Source organism: Fringilla coelebs (genome assembly GCF_963513975.1).
Source record: "Fringilla coelebs genome assembly, chromosome: 16".
In the NCBI taxonomy this organism is placed as follows: domain Eukaryota; kingdom Metazoa; phylum Chordata; class Aves; order Passeriformes; family Fringillidae; genus Fringilla; species Fringilla coelebs.
In genome coordinates this window covers 12,552,991-12,579,007 of record NC_140042.1, presented here as the reverse complement: position 1 = coordinate 12,579,007, position 26,017 = coordinate 12,552,991, and the positions used below count along the sequence as shown (strand labels likewise).

At 39.2% G+C, this 26,017-nt stretch overlaps 1 protein-coding gene across 2 annotated transcripts in view; it reads left to right on the top strand.

The window, feature by feature from the left end:
- The window catches only part of RBFOX1 (RNA binding fox-1 homolog 1), a gene marked incomplete at both ends in the record, with an annotated part of 1,149,754 nt that overhangs the window by 630,194 nt on the left and 493,543 nt on the right, over positions 1–26,017 (top strand). For both annotated transcript variants that reach the window (XM_084216436.1, XM_084216434.1), the window contains one exon: positions 4,518–4,565. In XM_084216436.1, the coding sequence (XP_084072562.1) occupies positions 4,518–4,565 (48 nt within the window). The remainder of the gene's footprint in view (positions 1–4,517; positions 4,566–26,017) is intronic.

The following is a 26,017-nucleotide window of genomic DNA, read 5'->3' as shown; positions in this document are numbered from 1 at the left end:
AGGAGTCCATTTCAGCTGTACAAATTTCTAACAAACAAACAAACAAAAAAACCAAAAAAACAAAAACCAAACCATGCTAATCACCTTTTATCTCTAAACTACTGGCTGTTTCATGAAACTGGAAGGCAGTACTGTGAACAAAATAAAACATTATTTGTTGGGGTGCCAAGGACACGTGTAAAACACCTGAGCAGCGATGGGTTTATCTTTCACGGGAGGCTGAGCAGGGTTTTACAAGGTTATTTGCTTCCACCTACTGCTCATCCGTGATATTACAGAGGAACCCAGCCGGGGAACCCTGGGATGGTTGGAACTGCCGAGGCTCATCCTCCCTCCCCTGGGCACTGGGAGGGCAGTGTGTGCACAGGTGTGACAGGGATAACAGGGGTCCAGGATAGGGAAGAGATGAGAAAGCTGGCTCCATGTTCAGAAGGCTGGTTTATTATTTTATGACATATATTATATTAAAAACTATACTGAAAGAATAGAAGAAAGGATTTCAGCAGAAGGCTGGCTGAGAATAGAAAAGGAATGGATAACAAAGGTTTGTCTGTGAGACACTCTGGACAGCTGGACTGTGCTTGGCCATTAATTAGAAACAACCACATGAGCCCAATCCCAGCTCCACCTGCTGCATCCCACAGCAGCAGACAATCATTGTTTGCATTTTGTTCCTGAGGCCTCTCAGCTTCTCAGGAGCAAAAATCCTAAGGAAAGGATTTTTCATAAAACACACAGGAATTCGGTTTGCCTTTCCCTGTGCCTTATATTCACCTGAGGAAAGGAAACATGTTGGAAATTCAGGCCACTTTTCTGAAGTTTCTGCTGTCTTGTGGTTGTTTGGGAGGTTTCTGGCAGGCTGTGTTGGGCTGGCAGGGCAGCAGGGGAAGGGATTAGGGTTGGGATGGCAGGGAGGGAGCAAACTGCAGTGTGTGATGGAGCTCAGGGCACTCAGGGTGTGGGGGGTGTTAGCAGCACCAATGGATCCCTCAGGATCCATTGGTGATTCAGTGATTTCACTGTTCCTGCTTGCAATTCCAGGAGTGAATTACAGAAACTATGTAAAGTACATGCAGGTTTCTACTGCATCCTAAAGCCAAAATTTCATTCAGGGCCATGCCACTACCAATAACTGCTTCTGCTTTCTGGAGCTTTCACTTCCCTCTGTTCAGTGACATTTTTATAGTGCTACTGTTGATGAAGATGGTAGATTTGTTCAGTAACATTTTTATCTGACTGTTGATGAAGGTGGTAGATTTGTTCCCCAGTGTGTTAAACTTGAAAAATCCCAGCCCTTAAACTTGTGTCCTGCATTGCCCCCAATGTCCTGCACAAAACCTTGCTTTGTTTCCCTGTTGCTGTCACCAAACAAAACAGTCCGAAAAGAAACTTTATATAAAACATAGAGCTCTAAATATGTTTGTAATAATGTTATTTAATTGGCTGTTAAGCAGTGACACCTAGAGAAAAAAGGAATTGTGTTGGTTTTAAACCAAAATGGAGGAGAGGGTTTTCTATTTAATTCCATATTTTCCATGAAACTTCCATAGAATACTTCCATTCTGTAAAGTTTTCTATCATTACATAAAATACATAAAATAATTCTTCAAAAGGAACACATTTTCTGAGTTTTTACTCTTTTTTTTTTTTTTTTGGTAATGTAACAACATTAAAGAAGGTACCCGATCCATTGTTCAGATCTCAAGGATTTTACAATTGCTTTTCAGCAAATGGTGCTTCTCCATCTCAAATAATTCATAGAGCTGGGAAATTTGCAACACACATAGGAAATGACAGCACTTTATCATTTTGCACTTAGAGAAAGTAGCACAGATGTCTCCCAGAGAAGAACATTCTCATTTCTTCCCTTCTTGCTCTGAGATTGACAGATGATTCATTTTGATGATTTTTAAAGCTTAGGGTCTGTGTATATATTTTTCTTCAGAAGAGGTATATCTAGGATGTAGACATATACTCAAATATTTATACTTAACCATAGATTTGATTAAGCCAGTAGCTGCACTGGTTTAAAGAATTACAACACTAATTGCTTCAGAAAATTAACTGGTTTTTATCTTGCCCTTGTGCAGAAGTCTGAATCCAGGTGTTTAGTCTTGAAGACACAGCAATTCTTTTAACTCCAACTCTACATCATTTCAAAGATAACACATTCTTGCAGTGAGACTGAACCCCTGCAGATGTGTTTTTTCATTGCTAAAGATGCAGTGGTTAATTTGTAAAGATTCACTTTCCATGTCTTTAGCTAGATAGCCAAACACTAAGGGCTGAACTGCTTGTCTAATAAAACACAGAGCAAAAATGCTGAAATTTGCCATTCAGCCTGAATCTTTTCCTGGGGCTGGTCTCAGTTCCAGGTGAGGTCTGGGTTCCAGGTGTGGCTCGTTATCTCATTAACCCTGATTGAGCAGAGCAGGCTCAGCTGGGCTGGCCCCACCTTTGTGGGGCTGAGGCTGCTCCAGACAAACACACCAGATAAGCTCAGCTGGGAGGAAGATGGGTTTTGCTTCATCCTGGTAAAACTGCATTTCTAATTGAGTAATGAATTTGGGCCTCTTAGAAATTGCTTTTAATGGGAAAGGACAGGGGTAAAATAGCAAAATGCACTGTTCCATGGGCAGCAGAAGGGACCAGAGTGCTGTTGGGTCTTCAGGTATATCCATCATGCTGAAAGCCTGTAATAGCCATGACTGCAGTCTGAGAGGAGCTCCTTTATTCTGCTTTCAGTTAATTTAGGTCAGTGTGTGAGACAGAGCCACTCTTGTCCTTGGTGATATGGAAAGAGATGATTCATTTTTGATTAACCAATGAATATGTTAAAGAACATTGCACTCTTTCCAAAAGGTGCCTTAGGGCACATCTAGGACATGAGGACCACTGGTGCTAATGGAGTTTGAATTCATTCCCCTGAGGGAGAAGGCTTTTGAAAAGCTGAGCTTTTTTTCCCTCACCAAAAAGAAGTAAGTGTAAATATCCAGACAGGCTCAGGAAGTGAGCCTGTAGGCAGAGAGAGTATTTCCTTCTCCTCCACGTGGGAGATGTGGGGAGAGACTGTCTGGCTGCCAGAAAGGCACCCTTGAAAGGAAATTTTTGTGTTTTATTCCCCCAACTACAGTCTGGCTCCCCATGAAAAGTGATGGGGTATAGTGAGTATTAGAGGTGCTGGTTCATGTATTAGACTGGCTGGAATAACAAATTTTTGCTGCTTAAGAAGTGACACAACTTGATATGCCTTATGAAACCATCATTAATATAATTTGCTGTGAATGAAAGTATTTTTTTTCCAGAAAACCTTGCTTCATCTTACTTGGTTGAACAATTTAATTTTTTAAACTCTTTTATAGGTGTAGGCAGAAAGTCTTTGGCTTTGAAGTAAAACCAGTCCTTCATTTAAGATGAATAGACATGCTGTTGAAGAAACATAAATTCTTCACTTGACATTTATTTTCATTTTAAATAGGAGCTGCTATTTGCTATCAGCATTTGAATTTATGTGCAAGTAACTAATCAATAATCTGAAATCTGATTAGAGTAGTTCAGGCTTGGGTGAGAAGTTGGGGAAGAGCTTTTCACAAAAAATTATCCCTCAGCCACATGTTATTCTTTCCCTAGTAGAAATATCTAAAGCTCCAATGGTTAAAATAGCTAAAATTTTTTTTCCAAGAATATCCTCACTAGAAAAGTAAAGTTGGAAAGAAAATTAGTGGGGCACCTGTCTCCAGTTTAGTGACTTGAATTGTATTTGGCTTACTCAGTTTCCAGTAGGAACTTGCTGTAAAAAGGGTGACTGAAGCAATAAATGCCTTTTGGAGTGTAATTTTTGTGATAACCATTATCAGCACAAAGCCCCATAGGTTCAATGAGTCAAAACACTTGAGGAATGAAAGGACCATGTGTTGGGTGTCATTAGGTTTGAAATCATTTGTTTCACTCCTGCAGAGGACACGTCCATGATATCCACACGTGTGCAGGTCTGTGCATGCACACATTTACATATTTATCATAAACAGAGGCTGGGCTGTTCTTGCACATTGCAATGGGATTCAGACACAAATCTCTATCAACTCCTGGCTAGCACTGCATAACAGACAGGTTGGGCACTTTTTCCTCTTTAGCTTACCTTTATATTTCTTTCAGCTTCCATAATTTGTTTATTAAAACAAAAAAGTGAGCAAGAATTTTATTTTCCTCAAGATGGAAGCAAAAAAGAAAATGTATACTAACAAATCATATTTCTTTTCCTGAGAGCTGGCTGCACTATATTGAAATAGGTTTGGGGTTTTGGGGTGTTTTTTTTGTGTGTGTGTTTGCAATCCAGTCTTTAAATTTATGCCTGTAGTAAATTTTAATGAATTTCACCTAAAGGCAAAATACTAGACATTGTATAGTCAAATAACTCAGTGTAAAAAAAAATAAAAATAACAGTTCTTCAGGCTGAGTTACTCCCCAGTGCTGGTCAATGTGCTTTGTGACATGGGCTTCTCTCTTTGTGCTTACAGGACACTAAAGCAGAGTGCAGTTCTGGTGTAGAAACTGAGGACAGAAAAGTAAGTGGCTTGTTTTAATGTGATTTTTCAGGCAACTCTAATAGCTGGGATTTTCTCTGGTTGTTGTTTGGGTTTTTGGTTTTTTTTTTTTAATTAAACCATGTGAAATTTTTTTATGGTTCTTTACATGTGTTCATGTTGTACTGTAATTTCAATGGGGACAAAACAGTCTTACTCTATTGAATATTCTTGTTAGAAATTTGAATAACTTCTTTTTCTAGGAGAAGAAGGGAATTATAGACTTAATCTCTTTATACTACAAAAAAGTTTACAAGGCAGTTGCATTTCCTATTCTTAATTTACATTATTAACAAAGTTATTGTGTGTCTGTCATGATGAAGTTGGCATACCATGTTAAATATTGGTAAGACAGCAAGATGACTGCTTTTTCTTGTTTTAGAAGTAGTGCCTTTGAAACCTTATTTTTTTCTTTTAATGGGTTGATTAAAACAAATATTTCCAGTTTTATTTTCTGTGGACAAATGTAAACCAGATACAAAATAGATTTTCAGTTGTGTTCTTTACCTTACTCGTGGTAAATACTAACCAAGAAACAGAGGCTTCACAAAGAAACCTTCAGCTTAAATAAAATATTAATTTGTCAGAAATAAATCTCAATGCAGTTTTAAAGAGAGTGATGTGCTTTGCTTGAAAATCTGTAGCTACTGAAATTTGAAAATCTGGATGACTAGATCTGTGCAGGGTATTTCTGTGTGGAATAGTAACTGAGTTTGTGGAAGTGTTGAGCACATGACTTGTGATTTTAATGTCTCTAACTCCAGCTGGTACTTGCTCTGTCCCACTGAGGCTGCAGGTTCTGAGCATCAGCTTTCACCAAACTCTCCAGGTGCTTCCATTTAGGTTCATGGTGCTTTAAATTGTGCTAAAATCCAGGCTGGGACCTTACTTCTAAACCCGAAGTTTTGGCTTTTTTTAGTGTTGGTAGCAACTACTAAAACTGCCCAAGCCAGAAGTGCTTTCTGTAGTGTGAGTTATGGGAAAAGGTGTCAGGAGCCTGACAAGCTTTAAACAACAATTTATTGAAGTGTTCTATTTCTTCTTCCAGCTTTAATCTAGCAGAGCCCAGCCTGTTGGCAGTAACCTGTGGGGTTTTTCCTGGTTTATGGTGCTGTGGTTTGTACCTCAGGAGGAATTTCAGGAGATGTGTGCCTGAGATCTCTTGTGACTCAAGGGACTGCTCTGAGCTGGGGTGGTTTGCACCTTCAGCGACTCAGGATATCCAGCTTTTGCAATTAGCACAAAGGGTTGGCTAGAAAACCCCTGGACTTTTCTTCTTCCTTTTGTTTTTTAGTGGGAGCACTTTGAAGGGGCAGGAATGTGATAAACACCTCTTGTTGCATGATCTGTTTGATCTTTTCTCTCTGTTTGCTCCCAAAATTGAAGCTCCCACCGAGTTGAAGTGGCAGCTGTTCTTTCCAGTCCAGGGAGGGAGTTATCAGTGATCATCAAGCACAGATCCATCAGTCTCGGTTAATACTAATGAATTGTTTCAGGTTTGTTGAAAGCATCAATTAAGAATGTAACGTAATTCATAAACCTGAAACGTTGTAAATAAATATTTTTATTTCATTGAACTTGAAATCAAGACAAACTACTGCGATTAGGGCATGCATCATTAGTATCTGATAATTTGCACTTCCATAATGAAATAGACTACTAATGAACTACATCATTAGTAATTAATGGGAAATTTTCCCATTTAACCACAAAATGCAAACCTGCAAGGTGCCTTTTCTTGTGTTCTTTTTTATTCTGAAGTTTTCTAATCTATAACTTCTGAAGTAGAAATTTATGTAACCGTGACTAAAGCATTGCCTGCAGGCAAACTCAAATTTAACAACTGTACTTATTATTTTGAAATCCATTATTCTGTAAATTCCAAAATAGTAGTTAATTATCATAACCACTTCATCACTGTGATCTGCCTCTCCTTTCATTGTCTTCAACTGACCTCTCCGTGTAAGATTTTTATTTATTTCCTGCAAGGCTTAAAAGCTCCCAGGATTGAGAATACCAGCTGACAAGCAATGCACATTCTGCTCTCTCTGGCCTGGATAATTATGAATTACTTAATTGCCTTTACCTTTCCCAGCAGATGACCCATAAGTGCAGGTACAACTCCTTTCCTACTTAGTGAATACTTTTTTTCTGCATTTGACACTCCCAAGCTTTCTCGTTTTGATCTCCCACCACCATTCTGAACATCCCAATATTGGGATGTGCTCACATCCCAATATTGGGATTGCTCATATGATCACAGAAATGGCTCAGCTTTGCTTCTCAAAGGAATGTATGTACAAAAGCGACCCTGAAATTGCCACAGGAAAAATCCTGTTAAAAACATTCCATGCGTGATTTTTGTAAGAAATCCATGGAAATCTGCAGCTAGCCGGGTGATGTTTGGGAATTTGAGCCATGTTTCCAAAGCCTGTGTGATGCTCTGCTATGGCAAGGCTGATGGCAGATGGTGAGGCTGTTTTTCCTTTTACCCTTGTTTTCTGATATAACTCTGTGTGTTGGGCACAAACAAAATGGTTCTGGTGGAAGGCAATTAATAAGGATATTGGCCATTTTGCCAAGAGGGGAGGGCACATGGATTCCTTTGAAATCCTTCCATTTGGTATCACCAAACCACTGTCTGTCTCTAAGAAGGTTTCTAATGTGCACAGCCTTTTTGTTGATGCTGCCCTTGCACAGCTCTATCATCTCCCATTACCTGAAAAACCTGCCTTTTTATAAAATTCTATTTTATAAATCTTCCTTGTTTTTTTTATTTAATCTCAGTTCATATCTTTACTTGGTCTGAGCAGTTTTGGTTTTTTTTTTTTTAAATATGTTTATATGGGTCTTGCTTCAAACAGTAATCTCCAAAAATATAAATGGAAAAAGAAACTGTAAATAAGATTTCTCCCAGTCCTGCTCTTTGAGATCTGAATAGAGCACAAAGGACATTGTTTTACTCTGCAATTGTCATATCATCAAATTAATTCATGGCAGTGCTGTGAAACCAAAACTCTGATATGAAGTTCCATCCCCTGACATCCTTTGTGTGACATTTCCACCTGACACTGCCAACTGGAAGTTAACTCGCAGTGACCTTTCTGTGCTGGATCATTTTGTCTCAGCTTGTTTTCACCATGCTTGGAATGTTTTATTCTTCAGCTCTGGCTGCTTCATCTGTGTTTTATTTCAGTTTATTCTGCCCCTAATGGGGCTGTGCTGGCTGTAATGTGCAGTGTCATTCTCCTGTTGCAAATTCCCCCTTTCAGCAGCAGCTCAGGACCATTAGCAGAAGGCTCAAGGTCACCCAGGGTGTCCTGCTGCATTTCCCTTTCTGGAGAAGCAAGTGGCTCATGGAGAGAATATTTTTGAGATGCATCTTGACTTGAAAATGTCCCACTTCAGAGCTGGGAGTGCAGAGGCTTTATGAGAGCTGCAGGGTTTATGGCAGAGCATCAGGGCAATAACCTGATGGGTCAGGAAGGCAGGAAGGTTCCCTGGAGTGCCATAATGTTCCTAACTCCCTATTACCTGCTGTGGGATATGGGAGAGGCAGCAATGCCTTTCCTTTTCTCTGCCTGCTCTGCAAAATATTTCATTTTTTTTCTCCTTTAGTACCTTCTGTCAGTGGATCTCAAATTACTTTACAAACAAATTAAAAACACCTATGAGGAAAGTACTTACAGTTATATGGCTTGAGTTACATATGGAGAAATAGGTGAATGAAGGGCAGATGTAGGCAAGGTTATAAAGTGAGTCTGAGATAAAATGAGGAGAAAAAGAAAAGCATTGCAAATATATTTTGCTTTGTCTATTCAATGGCTTCTTGCAGGTTGTTTTTGGGGTTCTTTTAGTTTATTCATAGTGATCATATAAAAATGGTTATCCTGGAAGTTTAAGGGAATGGTTTTTTTAGGAGAAAAAATTTACCCAATTTCTCTGATCTTGAGATTACTGTAGAAGGGAATTAATAAGGTATCAAATAGTGAGGGGCACCACGGAGGGACTAAGTCAACTCCTGGCATCATGGATGTGGATTTGTTATTACAGTTTTCTTTCGTGGCAGGCCCTTTTCCTGCTGTTTAGGGGCTCTTTAGCAGTGGGTAGGAATAAGTGTCATTTTTATTCCCTTGTGAAGGCATTGTGCAATCTGCATCATTATTGAGATGCATTTTCGCTCTCATTGAAAGAATTTCTTTTTTGTTGTTGTGAGGGAAGATCAGAGACTCCAATGGATTGGTAGGGATGTGTTTCAGTTGTATTTGGGTATAGATTTGGAAGGATCTAAGGAAGTTTTGAATGCTAATGGCCCTTCTAACCCAGTGAACACACGATTCCTGTTTCTCCTGCCTCTTTCCCTGGTGTACAAACATTGCCAGGTGTTGTTGACCCATTGCAGGACAGGACCACACAAAGTGGAGAGAGTTCACCACAGAATGAGGAAGCAGGGGGAGTAACCCAGAGAGGGAATAATGAGCTGCTCCAGGAATTGCATCCTCCTGTCACAGGACAGCAGATGTTTCCCCTGACATCTCAGCTCATGTAAGTCAGATTTACGTGATGCTTTCCTCAGTGCAGAGTTTCCACAACTTCCACAAAAGGGTGAAGCTGTCTAAGGGATGTGTGTGTCGTGTGTGATGTTTGTTTGCTTGTTTGTTACCAGAAAAGTTACTTGAAATCCATGGCTGATTGCTTCACAATTATTTGAAATCAAGATCTGTTGCTCTCCAGGGATCCTAAAACTCAGAAAGTTTAATCAAGGCCATAATCTACATTATTTAGGAAGTATTTATTGTTATTCCTATTACTTTTAGTGATATTTTTAAATCAAAGGATTTTTTTTTCTCCTTTGTCTTAGTTTTATGTTCTTTTTAAATAAAAGCAACACTTCTGGGAAAACAGGGAAATGAAAGTTGCCCTGCAACTTAAGACACTGCATTATTTATTAGTCAGCCTAATAAATATTGGCAATTCTAATGTGGGGAATTGCTCAGAAATCCAGTCCATTTCCTGGCATGTGGCTTGACAGAGTGCAAAGTCTTGCTGCAAAGTTTCCTGGTGTTTGAATGCTCATAATGTCAGCCCTATTACTGCTCTCTTGTTCCTGCTGTCACTGACATGCAATTATGGGATTTCACAACTGAAGTGGTGACAGTTGCTCCTCTGTGTGTGCGTGTCTGTCTTTCCCCTTAATCCAACTCTATCTAGCAATCTGTAATTTGATAAAGTGGAATTGAAGTGACAGGCGTGACAGAAGTGCCAAAACAATAATTTGACCTCCCACTGAAGTGTCAACGTGTTCTGCTGCATGACTTTTACATATGCTGAATGCACAGAAGGGACATGGATAGTGCATTTTCTGGGCTGCAACACCTGCTAAGGCACTGGGCTAAAAAAACCTCTTACTACAGTGTGTCTTTTGGCCAACACCTTCCACCTTGAGCCATCACATCTCCTATCCCTGTATTAATATGTATCAACATAATTGCTGCTGCAAATAAATTACATTTTTATTGGGAGATTTTTTTTTTCAAATCGTCATTTTGAAGATATTTTGATAAATCTTGGAATTACAATTCCGTGATTGTCTACAGAATTAGTTCTCAGACTTTATTTTACTTTTCTTTTTGGATCCCTTCTACCTTGAAATAAATTTCATTAGGTATATGACACATTCCTGCTAATATCTCCTAAAAAGCTCACCGAGCTAGAAAGAACATTTTTATATGCATGAATAAAATATTTTATTAACACTGAAGTAAATGTATGCACAAGGTACTTTGGCATATATTCATATGTACTGTACCTGCATTGCATACAAGTAATTATGTCTCACTTGGGGACAAGGGGGGAGGGCAGGAGACAGGAACTGTTTGCTTTAATACTTGGCTAAATGTAAAGTTAAAATATTGAGATTCAGGGGAGAAGAACCAGAGGGGAAAAGCAAAGCTCAAGTCTGATTTGATGTTAATTACCTATAAAAATTAATTTGGGGGAGACTCAAGCCTTGCTGCAATTTTGTGTACATCCGGCCATTAAGTTTTCAACAGGTATAAAAAGAGAGGGAATTGGCTTTTGAAGTTATATAAAGAAAGGAAAACCCCACAGATCTGTAAATATTAGCATGAACAGGAACATGTCTTGGATTCTTGTCTGTGTTTGTGAACCAATAAAATTTCACAGCAATGGGAGGCTGCAGCTTCTGCTGCTGTGCTGGAACATTTCCTCTTGAAAGGTTTTGGGTGGTGTCAGCTGTTCATAACCCAGGCTCCTCAGTTTGGGGTTTTATATTTTTCACATGTGCCAGAGAGTTTCATGGTTATTGATGCTTTAGAGACAAGTCAGTGTCCAGTTGACATTTCCTTCTCTTTGTTCTCACTTTTAAAAATAATGATTTTAATCTTTATTTATGGGAGATTTGATAAAGAAGGACTGAGCTGCCAACATGTACCTATGACCCACCTTACTGGCAGGTGTTTTTGTGGTCACAGGGTTTTTGGACCTGTTCTAAAGAGTACTGAGAGAGAAGGGAGGCCTTAGACTGGTGTGAGCAAAATTATCTCTGTACAGACAGAAGACTCTCAGGTTGGGGCCTTTTTTTTTCATTTAACTTACTGCCAACCTGTGCTTAGGCATAGAAATGTTTTGTTCTGCGTTTTAATTTTCCTCTCAATAAGGAAAACAGCCCCTGACAGGTTTGTTTTCCTAAACTATCCTTAAAGAGCCCAATTGGGGGATTAGAAATCCAGAGATGATGTATTTCTCCATGAAAAAGGAATGGAAATGCAAGCTCTTTTATGATTTATTCAGAGTCCTTGTAGTAGAGCTCCTGCTGAGCCAAGCCCACCATGTGCTGCTGTGGAGGAGGCTGCAGTGTCTCTGTCTTTATTTAACACCAGACAAATGCTCTGACCTCAGGCTGCTTCTCTGTGGTGTCAGAGTTGTGTAGTCCTGTGTGCTCTTCACTGGAACTATTGAAACTTGGAAATGGCACTGGAGATTTGTGAGGAGAACTCGATGAAGGCCACTGCTCTAAATCATAAAATGGAGAGAGATAACATTCCTCCTGTATGGAATGCTGTGTGCCTATGGAAAGTTTAAATTTTTGTATTGAAAGTATGAGTACATGCTTATATGTTGGCCTTTGTTCTCCTTATAGCCAGAATAAAAAAATGAGAATAAGAATAAATTCTTATGGAAATATTTAGGAATATTAGGTATTAAAAATTCTCATTTGTTTCTTCTGCTCCATGTCTTCAGCATACCTATGGATGGGAGCAGAGGTTGTGCACTGACCCTCTGTGCACGTGGGCTCAGTTCTGTGTCTGCAGCAGCATCTGAGTCTGTTGGACAGGCCTGGGATCCCACACATCCCACAGGAAGGTTTGGCTCCAAGGCTGGAGCTCTGCCATTCCTCCTCTCTGTTAACCCCTTGCTGGTACCCAGGTGCTGTCCAGGAGTTGACCCATGCTGGGAATTCTTTTTGGGCATTGAGGCTCTCTGCAAACAGCGATTCAAAGACAAGTGTTGCTTATGCTTAACAGCCTTGTCACAGTGCAGGAGGAGGGACAGAAGGTCACCCACAGGGTTGGACACACTGAGGCAGCAGCTGGTGCCCCCAGCCACCACCTGACCCTGGGACTGGAGAGATGCAGAAAAGGCAAAAGTGAGAAAATTCATGAGTTGAGATAGTTTATTAGGTGAAGAGAAAAATCCCTAACCAACCCCAAAACCCAGGGAGTGCAGAGGAAGTCTGAAGGGATCCCAGCAGCAGGGCAGGGTTCCTCTGCTCAGTGGGGCAGTGATGAGCCAACAGCTTTTGTTCATACACGGCTGTGTGGGCTGGCTGCTGTCTGTGCCCCGGCTGTTGTCTGTCCCTGCCCAGACACGCGCAGGATGGTTCGCTCCGATCGGGCTCCAAAGGACGAGGCTGGACTCTCAGGTTTTTGGTCTCCAAGGTTGTTTATTATTTCTTATCTACAAAGTTTTCTCTCTGACCAGCAAGGCAGCCAAAGGCACTCTGACCGCCCACGGGGCAGTCGTGTCTTTTTATAACAAAACCTACATAAATCATATTTACCTTTTGTCCCCAATACTTATCACCTTTGTTAGCAAGTGTACCTTCACCAAGAACCTATCCAAAAGTGCCTGCATCACACAGAAAATGGATGACAAGAAGAAGAAAGAAGAACCACGAGGCAGGCCCAAATTCCTCCATCTTGTCTCCATAACCCCCCTGTACCAAAACCTTAAAACCTGTGTTTCACCTTGTAAATATACTGTTTTTACACCATTCAAACCCCAGTGATTCTCATATCCTCACACACAGGTGGCACATCCCTAGAGGGATCAAAGTCAAGCCACCAGGTGCTTTTGCCACATTCCAAGACCCCTGAGCCCCCCAAGGGTTCCCTCGGTAGCTCTGGGCATCCGGAGCGATGTGCTGAGTTCCCACACACAGCCTAAGCTCATCTGCAGGATTTATTCATTTTTAGTCCAAAGGAGTCCATAACCCTTAGAGCTGCCTCCCTTCACTGTGCATGTTCCTTGGGCATCACAGGACACATCTCCACACTGTGAGTGGACAGGAAAAGCCTTCTGGCATTTGTGTGCGAATGCAGAGGTCTCAGCTCAGCACAAATGGATCAGATGCCTCTCCAGGAGCACATGCATGGCAAGATTATCAGTGGCAGATTGTTTTCAGCATATTTGAAGGGGACAGACTGAATCAGATGATTGTTTTGTTTGCCAAATTAATATCTGGGATGCAATCCAGCCTGATTAACAGCATGGCTGTGATTGGATCAGGAAAGGGTAAGCAGACATTTGGAAGGGTTTTTTTGTACCTGCTGGCTCTGCTACTTTCCCAGTAGCTTGAACATGTGCAAGAATATGCTTCTGTCCAGTAATCCAATTCATTTCTCCTTGATTCCAGTTTGGGTTGTTCAGTTGTATTGCATCCCTTGCCAGGTAAATCTTTTCTCTGTAGCCATAGATGGCTCCTTATGGTGGTGGTTGGGCAGTTTGATCAAAACTTCTTAATTCCATTATTTCAGAACTGATTTCTTCAGCAGTGATGCAGAGTGTCTTTTTGTCTAATGAAGCCTGCTTTTATAAGAGCCCTTATATTTAAATTTATATATATCCATATTTAGAAACCTGAATTTGTATGCATCTTTCTGTAGTATTTGAAACGTGGTTGTGGATTCTTATCTAGGGAGTAAAATACGGGTTAATGGATTTTTTTTTTTCAGATTTTTTGAACAGAAGTCTGTTTTATTGTCTTTCAGTGTGATGGATGAGACAGAGACCATGGTTTATATATAAACCACGTGCTTTCCAGATTAGATTGATGTAATCATAGCAGTGTTGCACACTTCAGCTAAAAATTTGTTCTTCTTGATCAAGGTCAGGAAAATCCAGGGATCCTGCCATTTACCTCCTCTCTTCAGTACTAAACCAGGACAATATTGAAAGGATTGGTGCACAGGCCTGTCCCAATATGTCATAATTACTGTCTCACAACTGACTTTTAAAAGATCAGGGATTATTTCTGAAAAAAAAAAATAGAGTATAAATGTTGAAAAAAGAATGCTGATATTCAAAGTCTAAAGCATGGCTTTTTTTTGTTCTTCATTTTTATCCCTCCCTATCAGCAGGCTAATGTAGAAAAGTAAGTTATTTAGCTTTTTTCCCCTAGGTGATGGCAATATGCATACCATGCAAGGAGCTAACACTTTGACTTCCAAACAAAGCCATTAAAAAACCAAAAATCTTATCTCTGTTACCTTCTTTCACTTTCAATGCTTGATAAAGGTTGAAGTCTAAGGAACAGAGCAGGTTTGTTACACGTGTGAATTGTCTGAAATCCAGCAGGGAACATCTGTTTCAGCAGATTTGTTTGTGCTTCTGAAAACTTTGGCTTGCTGTGGCCTTTTGCTGGTAATTGGTTAATGGGTAATGTAAGACAAGATTTGCAGGGAGGTGTAAAATCTTATTAAACCATCTGAGGTGCTGTCATACCAGCTGGATGGAAAACATTCTTTGTGCCTCAGGACACTTTTATTGGTACCTCCTGAAACTTTTTGCTTTTGCACCCAAAGTTTGTTGTTTTATTGTGTTGCTGGCTTGGATTTCCTTTGTCCTTGTCTGCCTGTACTATTGTAGTTCTCCTAGACAGATTCCAGTATTTCTCTGGTTTACAGCTACCAAAGAGAATCAGGCTTTGCTTTTTACCCCTGAGATGCCAGGTGTGGGAGGTGACACAAGTCAGGAGCATCCTGGCTGGCTCTTATGGCCTTGCAAGTCAATATCTCCCCCATTCTTTTCCAAAGCAGTAGAACACATTTCTGCATGAAAAGGGTTGGGTTTATATCAGCTTTGATGCCTTTTCACTGCTGTTGATGATGCAAAATGATTAATTAGTATATTTCTAAATAACCTTGGGATGAAATTTCTTAGGACAGTATTTTAGTAGTTTTGAAAAGCTGGAAGACCTAAAAACTTGGCCTTTCTGTATTGGTTATATTCTATGAAATGCTTTTGAGGAACTGTGATGCACTGTTTATTATAATGCAATGGATTTTGAATCTTTACTACACAGTCTAAGTGAAAAAAAAAGCAAAAGGCAAGCTGAAAACCCTTAGAATCTGTATTGCATCCAATCTGAGAGCATTAAAATTCAATAGCATGCAGAAAAGTAACACTCCATCTCTCTAGTACAGCTTAATCTGTACCAAAGTCTCCTTAAAATTGTGTCAGATTAAGAGCAGTCTTAATTAATAACACATATTGTTTCAGTTCTGTGAAGTATTAAGTTCTCTCTTAGTGACCAAGTTTTGTGTATTAAAATATCTTGTCTTTGCCACTCATACCACAGTCTTGGTTTTTAAAGTCTGATGTTTTAGTCCACAGCACCGACTTGGTAATTTCCCCATGTATTTTATTATAAAGGATTAAATCATTTCATATAATCACTGATAATGTGATGTAGAAATGATTTTTTTTTCTGCAGCTCATTCTAGGATGACTTTTAAATGTGCAAACCTGTTTTTCTGTTTGCAAGTAGTTACAGAGCCCTTGTTGATTTGATACTTTAATTATATAACAGGATACTTATGGCTTTTTAAATGTTGCCCCAGCTAGTGGGCTTCACCAAATCTGCCTTGACTCTGTGTTTCATTGGGATGCTTGGAAGTAGAACTTGTTATATCAACCAAGTGCAGAAGTTGTCCATGTCCACCATGGACCTAGTTTTGATCCTAGCACAAGTTAGCACATGGTTGTGTTTTCCAGCTGCATTTATTTTCCAAATTCCATCCCAAAAAGCTGATTGAAGGCTGGTTTCTTTAAAGGAGGTCTGTGCTGTCCCAGCTTTCCTACACTGTGCAGAATAACCCCCCCACACCAGGTGCTGGAGTTCTGGCCAGTTTTTGTTTGCAGTGAGAAGAAAATGCTCTCAAGGGATTTCCAAATTCATTTTTCAAACCAGCCCAGGTGACTTTATTTACACTCACTGGCATTTCCCAATGAATTTAAACAGAATATTGCCGGATCATTGAAATTCCTTTGAGGAACCTCCAAAATCTTTGTAATTCTGGGCATTCCCTCAGTCCTGGCCATGGCCATGAAGATAATTAAGACAGCTGGGTAAGGTGGCTGTATTGACATTGCAGTGAGGCTCTGTCTCACTGCATGAAGGAAAAAGCATCCAGTTCCATCTGGGCAAAGAAAGGATTGTGTGAGCTCACTCGCAGTGCTTCCAGCCTCAGCTGCAGCAAAAGGAAATATTCCTTGCTGCTGTGAGATTTGGAGATTATTGTGTCCCAAAACTTTTAATCTTTATTCCTAAAGTTGAGTCTTCAAAGGAAAGTGTAGTGATTTTTTGAAGTTCTGCACACTTTTCCAGTTTCTTAACCAGTGCAAGCTCTGTCAGAGTGTCCATATTTATTTTGGAGGCTCTGTAAGCTGAACTCAATTGGGAATTTATTAACTTTGTGCCTTTAAACCAAATGGCAGTGTACTGAAATCTGATCTGTTGTAATCTGACAGAGAGGACTGAGAGAATTGAGTCAGACTGGAGCCTAGACCAAATTATTCTGCATGCTAATGAATTTATCTTTCAAAACATTCCTTGTGCATTCTCTCTCACCTCAAACACTGCTTCAAAATTAATTAACAGGGCTCTGAAACTTTGCACTCACTTTAAAAAAAAAAAAAAAAGTAAATGTCACAAACTGCTCTTACCTTGCCTCTTATTTCCTGTGTGTTTGAAATATACCCAAATTTATTGTGAGTTTTTCCAGGGCTTGTGTCATGTCCTGGGGATTTTTTATCCCATCCATCTGAATTATGGGACCAGACTGATGATCCTAATAGTCCTTAGTTACCAAAAGCATCTCTCTTACTTTCATTTGAGCTTTGTCTAAAACATCACTCAAGCTGGATTTGCTTAGCCCTAAAGTTGGTTAGCTGTGGGTGCTGTATTAATTATTATAAGGAAGAAAATGCCTTTTTTTTTTTTCCTGGCATAGTGAAGCTCAGAGTTGATTATATGTGTGTGGTTTAAATTTTACAAGGTATGTCGTTCAAAATATGTTCTTGTAGTCCCTTAATACCACTTTATGCATTTGCCTTTGAGTTTCACTATTTTTCAAATTAGATAGTTTAACTTAAAATTTAAGCTAATAACTCTATTAAAAAAAGAAAAATAACAAAAAAATGACAAGATGAGCATGATTGTATATTACATGGCATTTTAGGCATAGTTTTTAGCCAGTTGGTTTGAATGTTCTGCCCTCAAATCCTGTTTTACTTGAGAATCACATTTTCATTTATGCACACAATGCTTTCCCATGTAAGCACTACAGCTCCTCTCAGCACCAGGAATTTTTACAAACGCGCACAGTAGCAAGGCTTGCTCTTTTTTTTCACACTGAAATATTTAGCTGGCTGCATTTCCCCACCCCGTGCTGATGTAGCCTCCATAGCCAGACGATGGCACTGCAGGCTAAAGAACTCACCTGCCAGGAGCTCCTTTTGAGATGGAATAGGGGTTGGGTTTATTCCTCACCCCAAGGACTTCATCCCATCAGAACCTGGAAGTTATTTTAAGGGCTGGTCATCCTCTGGGTTCTCCATTACTGCACTGTCACCACAGCTCTTCTGGATCTTTATTGGGCTTGTTTAGATCTGATACAACCCCAAAATAATTTTACTACTGCCTGTGTATTATTCTTTAATGTGGTGAATCTTCAATCCACTATAACTCTTTTTGTAAGTGTTTTGCACAATAAAATTCATAGAAAAGGCTTCTCTCAGGCCACTCTTCTTTTTACTTCCTTTCTTCGCTGCTTTTTGTTGTTTATAGTAAAAATTGAAACATTGCAGTGGCCACATGTCTGTAATACATTAAAATAGTTGGAACTGTAATTCCATGTTTATATGTTGCAGCAAATCCGTGTGTGTGACAGCAGTTGCTCTTTCTCTCTGAATCACACAAGATCCAGCCCATGAAGAAATTAAATTGATGTAAGGCATTACAAAATGCAGTTTAGTTTTCATGCTGGCCTCTGGAAAATAGTCCTAAACATTATTTTTTTACACTTCAGCCTAAAATGAGAGCACTTTTTGTCACCAAGGGACCTGACTGTGACAGAAACCTCAGTGCTTTTTTTTCACTCTTTCACCTCCCTCCTCCTTTTCTCCCCAAACTCTTGATGTCATTTAGGCATTATTTGTATGAGATTATTTTATTAGAGGGAGAGGATTACTGCTGGATTTATGTATCTTGATAAGGATTTCCTTTTTATTTATTTATTTCTGTTCATAATGAGCAAAGAGAAGCTGGGGTAGCCAATTCTCAAAGCAGGAATATGAATGATATAACACAAAACCAGCTTGAAGGATTTGGTGATAAGTAGGTGAATTGTTCTGGGATGATGCTTTTGAAAACAGAGTTGATGTTATTTATTTTTGTAATAGTCATGATGAAATTCTTTCACAAAAGCAATTCTATTAATTTGTTCAAGCCACAAGTGAATACATAACTAAACTGAAAAGCACACCTCAGCCCCCACCATTCCTAAAGCTTTTGATTTTGCTGAGATTTGCTTTGCTCTGTAATATGATTGTTATGCTTAAGCATATTTATCTGAGCAGGTTTATTACCTGTAATGCTGGGCTTTATTTATTTGTTTTCACTTATTGCTGAGTGTGGGATTGCCAAACAACTTGGGCTTTCACAGCAAGGCTGCTGGTACAATATTGTCCACAAAAACCATTTTGCACATGAGTCCCTGAGGGGTGGGCTACTACACCATGCTTGACATTTATATAAGGCAGGGTGAAATTAGCAGTGGATTCTTTTATCTGGAGCTGCCATGTGACACTCCTGGGGATAAACCAGAGACCCACAACTATTAACTTGCCTTTTGCAGCCAGTCAATGAAAGCCTGACTGGTGTGGCCTGCAGGGCACAGCACAGGACCTGCCTACTTAGCCAGGCATTTATTTACAGCATCTGGGGGAGCTGAAAAGGGTTTTTTTTTGAGTGGCAAGATTAGTAAGTGCTATGGCTGTGTGTAAGGAAAGCTGCTTTTTCTGTAGACATTCTAATATAATATTATCATATAAAAGCAGTATATTATAAACTATATTAATATTAATATAATAACATATAAAATAATATAATATTATAAAATAAAATATAAAATAATATAATAATATAATGTAATAATATATGATATATTATTTTAACAATCATTTATATAGCAAAATGATAATATATTTTTATATTATAATATATTAAAAAATAAAAGCTTTTAGACATAAATCAGAACTTGCCTGACATGTGTTGCTCCCTGTACCTTTGTGCCCCTGCTGCTCTGATCATCACTCTGCATCATCTCACAGAGTGCTTGATATCCCACCCTTGCCAGTGCAATTCCATGTGCCCCAGAAGCACATTTTGAGTCTAAGCTGAGCTGCCATTGCTGGAATTAAACTTTTTATCAGAATTTTCAAGGCTGGTGGTATAATTATTTACACACAGCCATTTATTAGTCTGTGGAAAGGGGAATTGTAGTTGTCAGGCACATTAATGACACCCAACTGCACTCTGGACACAACTGAACAGAAAGTTCTCACAGCAATTGGCAGCTGTGAGTTGGCTTGGTTCAGTTAATTGGGTGCTCATGGCAGTCCATGTGTGTTTCAAGCTAACTGCAGCAGCTTTTATGTCTGCCTGTCTGGAGATCTGATTAACCCAACTGGACTGTGAACTGTGATTCTGGCCTTGGAAATCTATCAGCTTGTGCAACAAAGCTCAGAATTTGCAAATTCTATAATGAAGTTTGCCTTGGATGTTGGGGTTTTAATTTTTTATTTTTATTTTTTTTCCCCCCCATATTGCTTTTACTGGGTTTTCTAATCTTTATTTTCACAGTAGGCCATGTAAAGTCTTTGGTACAAAAAGTCTGTTTTATTCAAAGTTTCTACTTACTGCTTTTGTCTCCTCCAATCTTGGTTGATTTTTATTTTTTATTTGTGCTTAAAAATCTGTTAAAATGTTAGGCTAAATTTAGTATGTGTCCTCCCTTTGGTAACAGTGCTCCTCAAAGGAATATGTTACAAGTTTATGGTATTTTCTAATTATTCAATAAACTGTTTAAGGATTAATCAAATGGAAATCAACAGCCAATGACATTTTAATATGGATGGAGTGCATAAGAAATGTTGGTGTCTGGAAGTTGTATTTTGAATATGTTTCTGAGCTGAGTGTGGAGGTGTGCGCTGTGGAGTTACCATTTACAGCTTTTAGCTAAATTATTCTTAATTGCATTTCTATTAGTACAGTGAGAACTTGGGAACCCTGAAAGATCTTTCACATGAATAAGTCATCCAGTGGTGATAAATATTTACCTGTCATGAAGTGGGAAATTAAAAAAATAAACAAGCTGACAGAGATTCAGTGTTACATCAGGGAGTTTATACTGTAGAAAAAGAAATAAACTGTATCTTACTAGGGCTTATCTTCTAACTTAATATTTCATACCAAGAGCTAGGCAGTGAAAAGAGCTTCCTGAAATGTCTCACCACTTTATAGTTTAGTAATTAAGACAGCTGAATTCCATTTGAAAAAACTGGAATGCCTGTACAGTGTGAGGGCTGGCTATTACCTGAAGGGAGCTAATTACCTGCCTGGTGACTGGGATGGAGAATTTGGCTGTTGGAGGAAGAATTCCTGTTCTGTTCGACTTAGGAAAATCTTCAGTCTCCAACTGGTTGCTGTGGTTGCCCCTGGATCCCTGGCAGTGTCCAAGGCCAGGCTGGATGGGCTTGCAGCAGCCTGGGACAGTGGAAGGTTTCAGAACTGGATGATCTTTAAGGTCTTTTCCAACTCAAACCATTCTGGGATTCCATGATTTTCTGAGCTCTGATATTTCTCCATGAATTTTTGTGCCTGACTCATTCCTTTTCCTGTGCAACCTCCAAGTACAGTTTGTTGCTGTGAAGCCTCAGGACAGGTGGAACTGTTAATTAGGTGGCAGAAGAATTCTGTTTATTTATTATTCCAGAACCAGCTCATCATATAGGAACATAAAAATGGTTATTTTGAACTGTTGTTGTTATTCAGGCACATACAAATCTCCTTTAGAATGATCCATGTGATGTGTTTTGCTTTTATTTGAGGAAGACAAATTGTATTGTTGATATGAAACATAATTCTCAGTCTAGACATTCTTTGCATTCAAACAAATCCTTCTGCCACTGCTCACAAATTGGAGTTTCCTGTGTGTGATGGTAATGTGGAGCTGATGGTTCAGCCTTGGACATTTGGCAAATATATTGGTGAGGTGTTATATATAACAAACCAGTAATGCTGCTCTTCAGACAGGGGCTCATCAGAGGGATGGGAGGGGCAGGAAATCAATTCTTCCTATTTCTGATAGGAGATAAGAATCTCTTTGGGTTGACACAGATTAATTATAGAGACTATATCAGTTGTCTTCATCAGAAACTCTTGCTAGTAAATCAGTCTTACTAAAAGGGCCAATATACCATCCTTTTGAGCAACTCATAACTTCTTTGACAAAACAGTATATATTTTGTCTCTTTTTACTTTCTTTTTTAAATGATTGGTTTATTATTGGATCCACTAAATTCAAACTTGAAAATGTGAAATCAATCCTGACATTTAATTAGATGGTCCAGGTTCTCTTCAGTATAATGATGAAAAGCAACTGATATTCTGAGGTCATGTAATTAAAAAATTCCTTATAGCTACCCTTTAAAGGTGTTGTTTAGATATACATGTGCATTTATGGAAATGTGCAGCTGCCTTAAAAATTCTCCATAATTCTTACATATGCAGTTTTTTTAGATTATTTCATTAATATCTTGCTTTTGGAAATTTCTTCTTATCTCACTCTTAACCCTTGTGTACTGAACAGTAGGCAAATGGTAAAAAATAATTTAGATTTTTGTCTAGTGATGGTGAAAATCTTGAAAACACAATGCAAGCAGTATAAATGCAAAGAGGATAAAGGGGGAATGCCCTGTTGTTTCTGTGGTGCTATCAGAGCAATCTTTTAGCCATGCTCTGGGGTCTCTTTGGCCACCTGGACGGTGCTGTGGTTTATCTGGCTGTTGGAAATAATCTCTGGAACAATTATAGCACTGTACTGGTTTATTTTACACACTAAAATCACACAAATGATTTTAGAAAACAGTATTTCCAGTGTTTTTTTGTTTTGAAGATGCTGTAAAGTGAAACCTCATTTTTAGTGTAATTCTTATAAGGGAAAAGTCAAAGACCTTCAGTGTCCTACAGAATATGTTGAATTTTTTAATGCAGAATGCATTTTTTCTCATGTTGGCCCAAGCACATTATTCCAGACATAAAATGCTGACTTAGCTTCAAGTGGAAGCAGGAAAAGAGAGACTAATGATGAGCCTGAGTTTTATCCAGCATGCCCAGTGCCCCTCTGGGTGTTCTGATCTCAGAACTTGCCCTGGACAGGAGGGGCAAGGTTCATCTGCTGCAAACACACAGGAGGAAATGTGAGGGACATTAACAAGGAGCTTTGGGCTCTCCCATCCTTCTTGTGTCCTGATTTCATGTGAAACATTCTGAGCTGGCTGGCAGGTTTTGTATGGCTGCATTGCTGTCCTTAGCTTGGTTCTGGAATTGTCTAAAGGAAAGGGTTTTCCTTTGGTCAGTCCTTTGGCTGGGGGTCCCCAGGACAACTGTCCCCTGAAACACTTGGAGGGTTTCAAACAGAAAAGAGCTTACAACTGCTGAATTTCAATGTTTTCTGCAGAATTACCTGTTGAAATATGGGGAGCATGATGGTTATGGGAGCTGAGTGAGGAAAGAAATGTATTTATTATCAGTATGCAGATTTTTCAATGCTGATTGCTGTGCATTGAAGGGAAAAAAAGAAATAAAGGGTAAAGTTCAGCTGTTTTGCTCTCAAGTTTTCCAATATGTGAGTTTTCTCTCTCTCTGTTTGCTAAATTGATGAGACATGCATAGTTCCAGATAAAACATGCAAAATACTTAAGTGCATGGAAGAAAGAAAACAATATTTTCACAATCCATTTTCCCCTTATATACCACCAAGTTGATATGGTTTAACTGTAATTTTTTTTCAGCAAACTCAATATAGAAAGCATCACTTACTATTTAAAAGAAAGAAAAAAAAGAAGAAACAAAAAAAAACCCAAACAACCAAAATTAGAGGAGAAAAAGCTTTGTAAGATTAGAAGAAATGTTTAACAGGAAAAACTGATTAATTTCTGGGGACAAATAAAAATATCTGCACAAATTTATTTTGATGCTTACTATATACAGTTTTCATATTACGTTGTCAACTGAGGTTGATGCAATATGTAGGAATAAATATATTTACACTGGCAAAAATGTTACCCCCTAGATGCTGGAAATAAGAGCCAAGACTGAGGTAAGTGAGGATAAGAGTGTTTTCAGTTTTTTGTTGTTGTCAGTTGGTAAAACATAAAATATGTCAAGTGTTGTTTTCTAATGACTCCCTTTATAAACTACAAAGTCTACAAATGCATTTAGTTATTTGCTGATTATAATTCTATACTAAATCAAAAATCACTGCATAAAAACACTTCCATAAAGCCAGCTCAGTCTTTCTAAATGATGGTCTGGAAACAGGAGATCCTTTATTCTTGTTTTTCCTTGGAGCAATGAAAAATGACAAAAAATGTTGTGTAAATGTCAAATGAACAAATCCTGGGGGTTGGTTAATGAAACTTTGGTGCCTGGTGGTGAGCAGCAGGCCCCCAGCTCTCCAGCAGGCAGCACCAGGATGCTGGGAGCAGTAATATCTCAGGAACCGTGTGCCACGTTCCATCACTGGTTGCTCATTTTCTGAAGTCTCCCTGGCACGTGGCTTAAGCTCTGAAGCACCACCACCACCAGCAGCAGATTTGTAGCTGTCTGCACCATGTGTTAAAAACTGTATTATTTGTGTTATTCCCTGCCACAGTTGCATTATTTAGTGGGTTATACAAACAATGTCTGTGTAATATCTTAAAAGTGAGGTTTTGGTTGGTTTTTACTGTGTCAGACATGCAGTTGCACTGAGGCACAGCTTATGTTAATGGAATAAGAATAACAAGAAACTGAAGGGGAAAGTGAGAAATGATGTGAGAGCCCAGAACAGGACAGTTAATGGTTCAGGAAGCTCATTCTTTCCTGCTGTGAAACCCAAACTACTTAAATTGGGAAGTGTGTCTATAATGAGGAAATGACAATTTCTCCTTGGCTAGTCAGAGAGAGGAGCCAGCATTGCCTTGCTTTGAGGGCAGGTGATGCAGCCAGGGAGCAGTGCTCACCAGCAAGGCCAGTTTAAAGGGAGTGTCCACAGGGCTGGCACAACCAGTGCTGCAGGACAGGGCACAGATCCTGGAATCCCCCGGAATATCTCCTCTGCCAGCCGAGCCTTTGTGAGGATGCCCTTGGGCTGGTTGGAGCTGGAGGGTGCCCTGCTCTGGGGAAGGCAAGGGCAGGGGTGTGCCAGTGATGTTGAGAAGAAATGTCTGCCTGGTGTTTGTTCTCAGTGTGCAGGAGGTGATGAGGGAAATGCCAGCATCTCTTGTTGAGCCCATTGATGGGGGTGCGTTCCTGAGTGTAACAGTGGAGTGATGGATTGATTCAGGAAGAAAAAGGAGCATTTGCAAACTCTCAAATGCTTGGTTACATTTGCACCCAGGAAGTGGGGAGAGAAGTGGAAATGGGTATCCACAACTCTGTCTAAAACCAGATTCAGGTTTTTCAGCTCTTGTGGCTTGGTCAGTTGCTATCAGGGGAAAAAAAAAATAATACCTGGGCATTGGTTCCTCAGAACTTGTTGAGGTAGGGGAAGCAGTGGAAAGGCTCCTGTGTGACCAAACAGCTCTTTGTGTGTTGGTACTCTCCTGGGCTGGAGTTCCAGCAGTGCATACACAGGTTTGAGAACTCAATTTGGAGATTTGTGCTTAGCTTTCAAGGAGAGATCTCAGTTAAGGAATGTGCATTGTTTTAAAGCTAAAGGTATCATACTTCGGTTGGAAGTTAGAAATCAGCACTTCATTCCTTCCTTCTGGCAAATGGCAATCTCTCTTTATTGCAGTGTTAGATTTTTCAAAATTATTTTCAATCCTAAATAACCAGTCTGGTTTTGTTGCTCAATTTATACAGAACTCTTACCTCTATAATACTGAGCAACCTCAAAATTTTGTTAAATACTGAACTAACTGATGTTCTCTTATTTTCTAAGATGACCTATTATCTGTTCCTTCTTTTATCTGCTTGATACATTTTTTTATTTCAGCATGCTTTTATCAAAGGTGAACCTCTTTTGATCCCACATTAAAAACAGTTTGTGGTGTGTAATGTGCAAGGTGATTTCAATACTAACACCTATTCAAATCTGTGTCATTATCCAAATAGAAGTGGAATTATTCAAACAAGTTTATGAAAAAAGATTTGAACCTTCTTATTTCCTCTGCAGCTTTCCATATATAATATACTACATCTGGGGAATCACCTGAGTTATTAATATTTATTTCTTTAAATCTTGTCAGATCACATTTTCTGCGTCTTACAAATGGTCCATCAAGTATTTTTCTTGTTTGGGTAGAAAGAACTTATCCTATTATTGGTGAAGAAAAGTGTTAGATGGAGAGCTCCTCTTTGGCAGAGGCTTTCTCCCAGCTGCTAGATGAGTAAAGTGGTTTTTGAGTCGCTCAAATTCATTTTCTCAAGCTTTGCTGTCTCAGTAGCAGTAAGGTAAAATCCCTCTTGTTTGTCTGCCAGGAGGGAAATCCAGTCCTGCCATATACAACAGCACAAGACCTGAGCTGATACTTGTTGGAAATAACCTGCAATATTTGGTGTTTCTAGCTTGGGGAGCTTT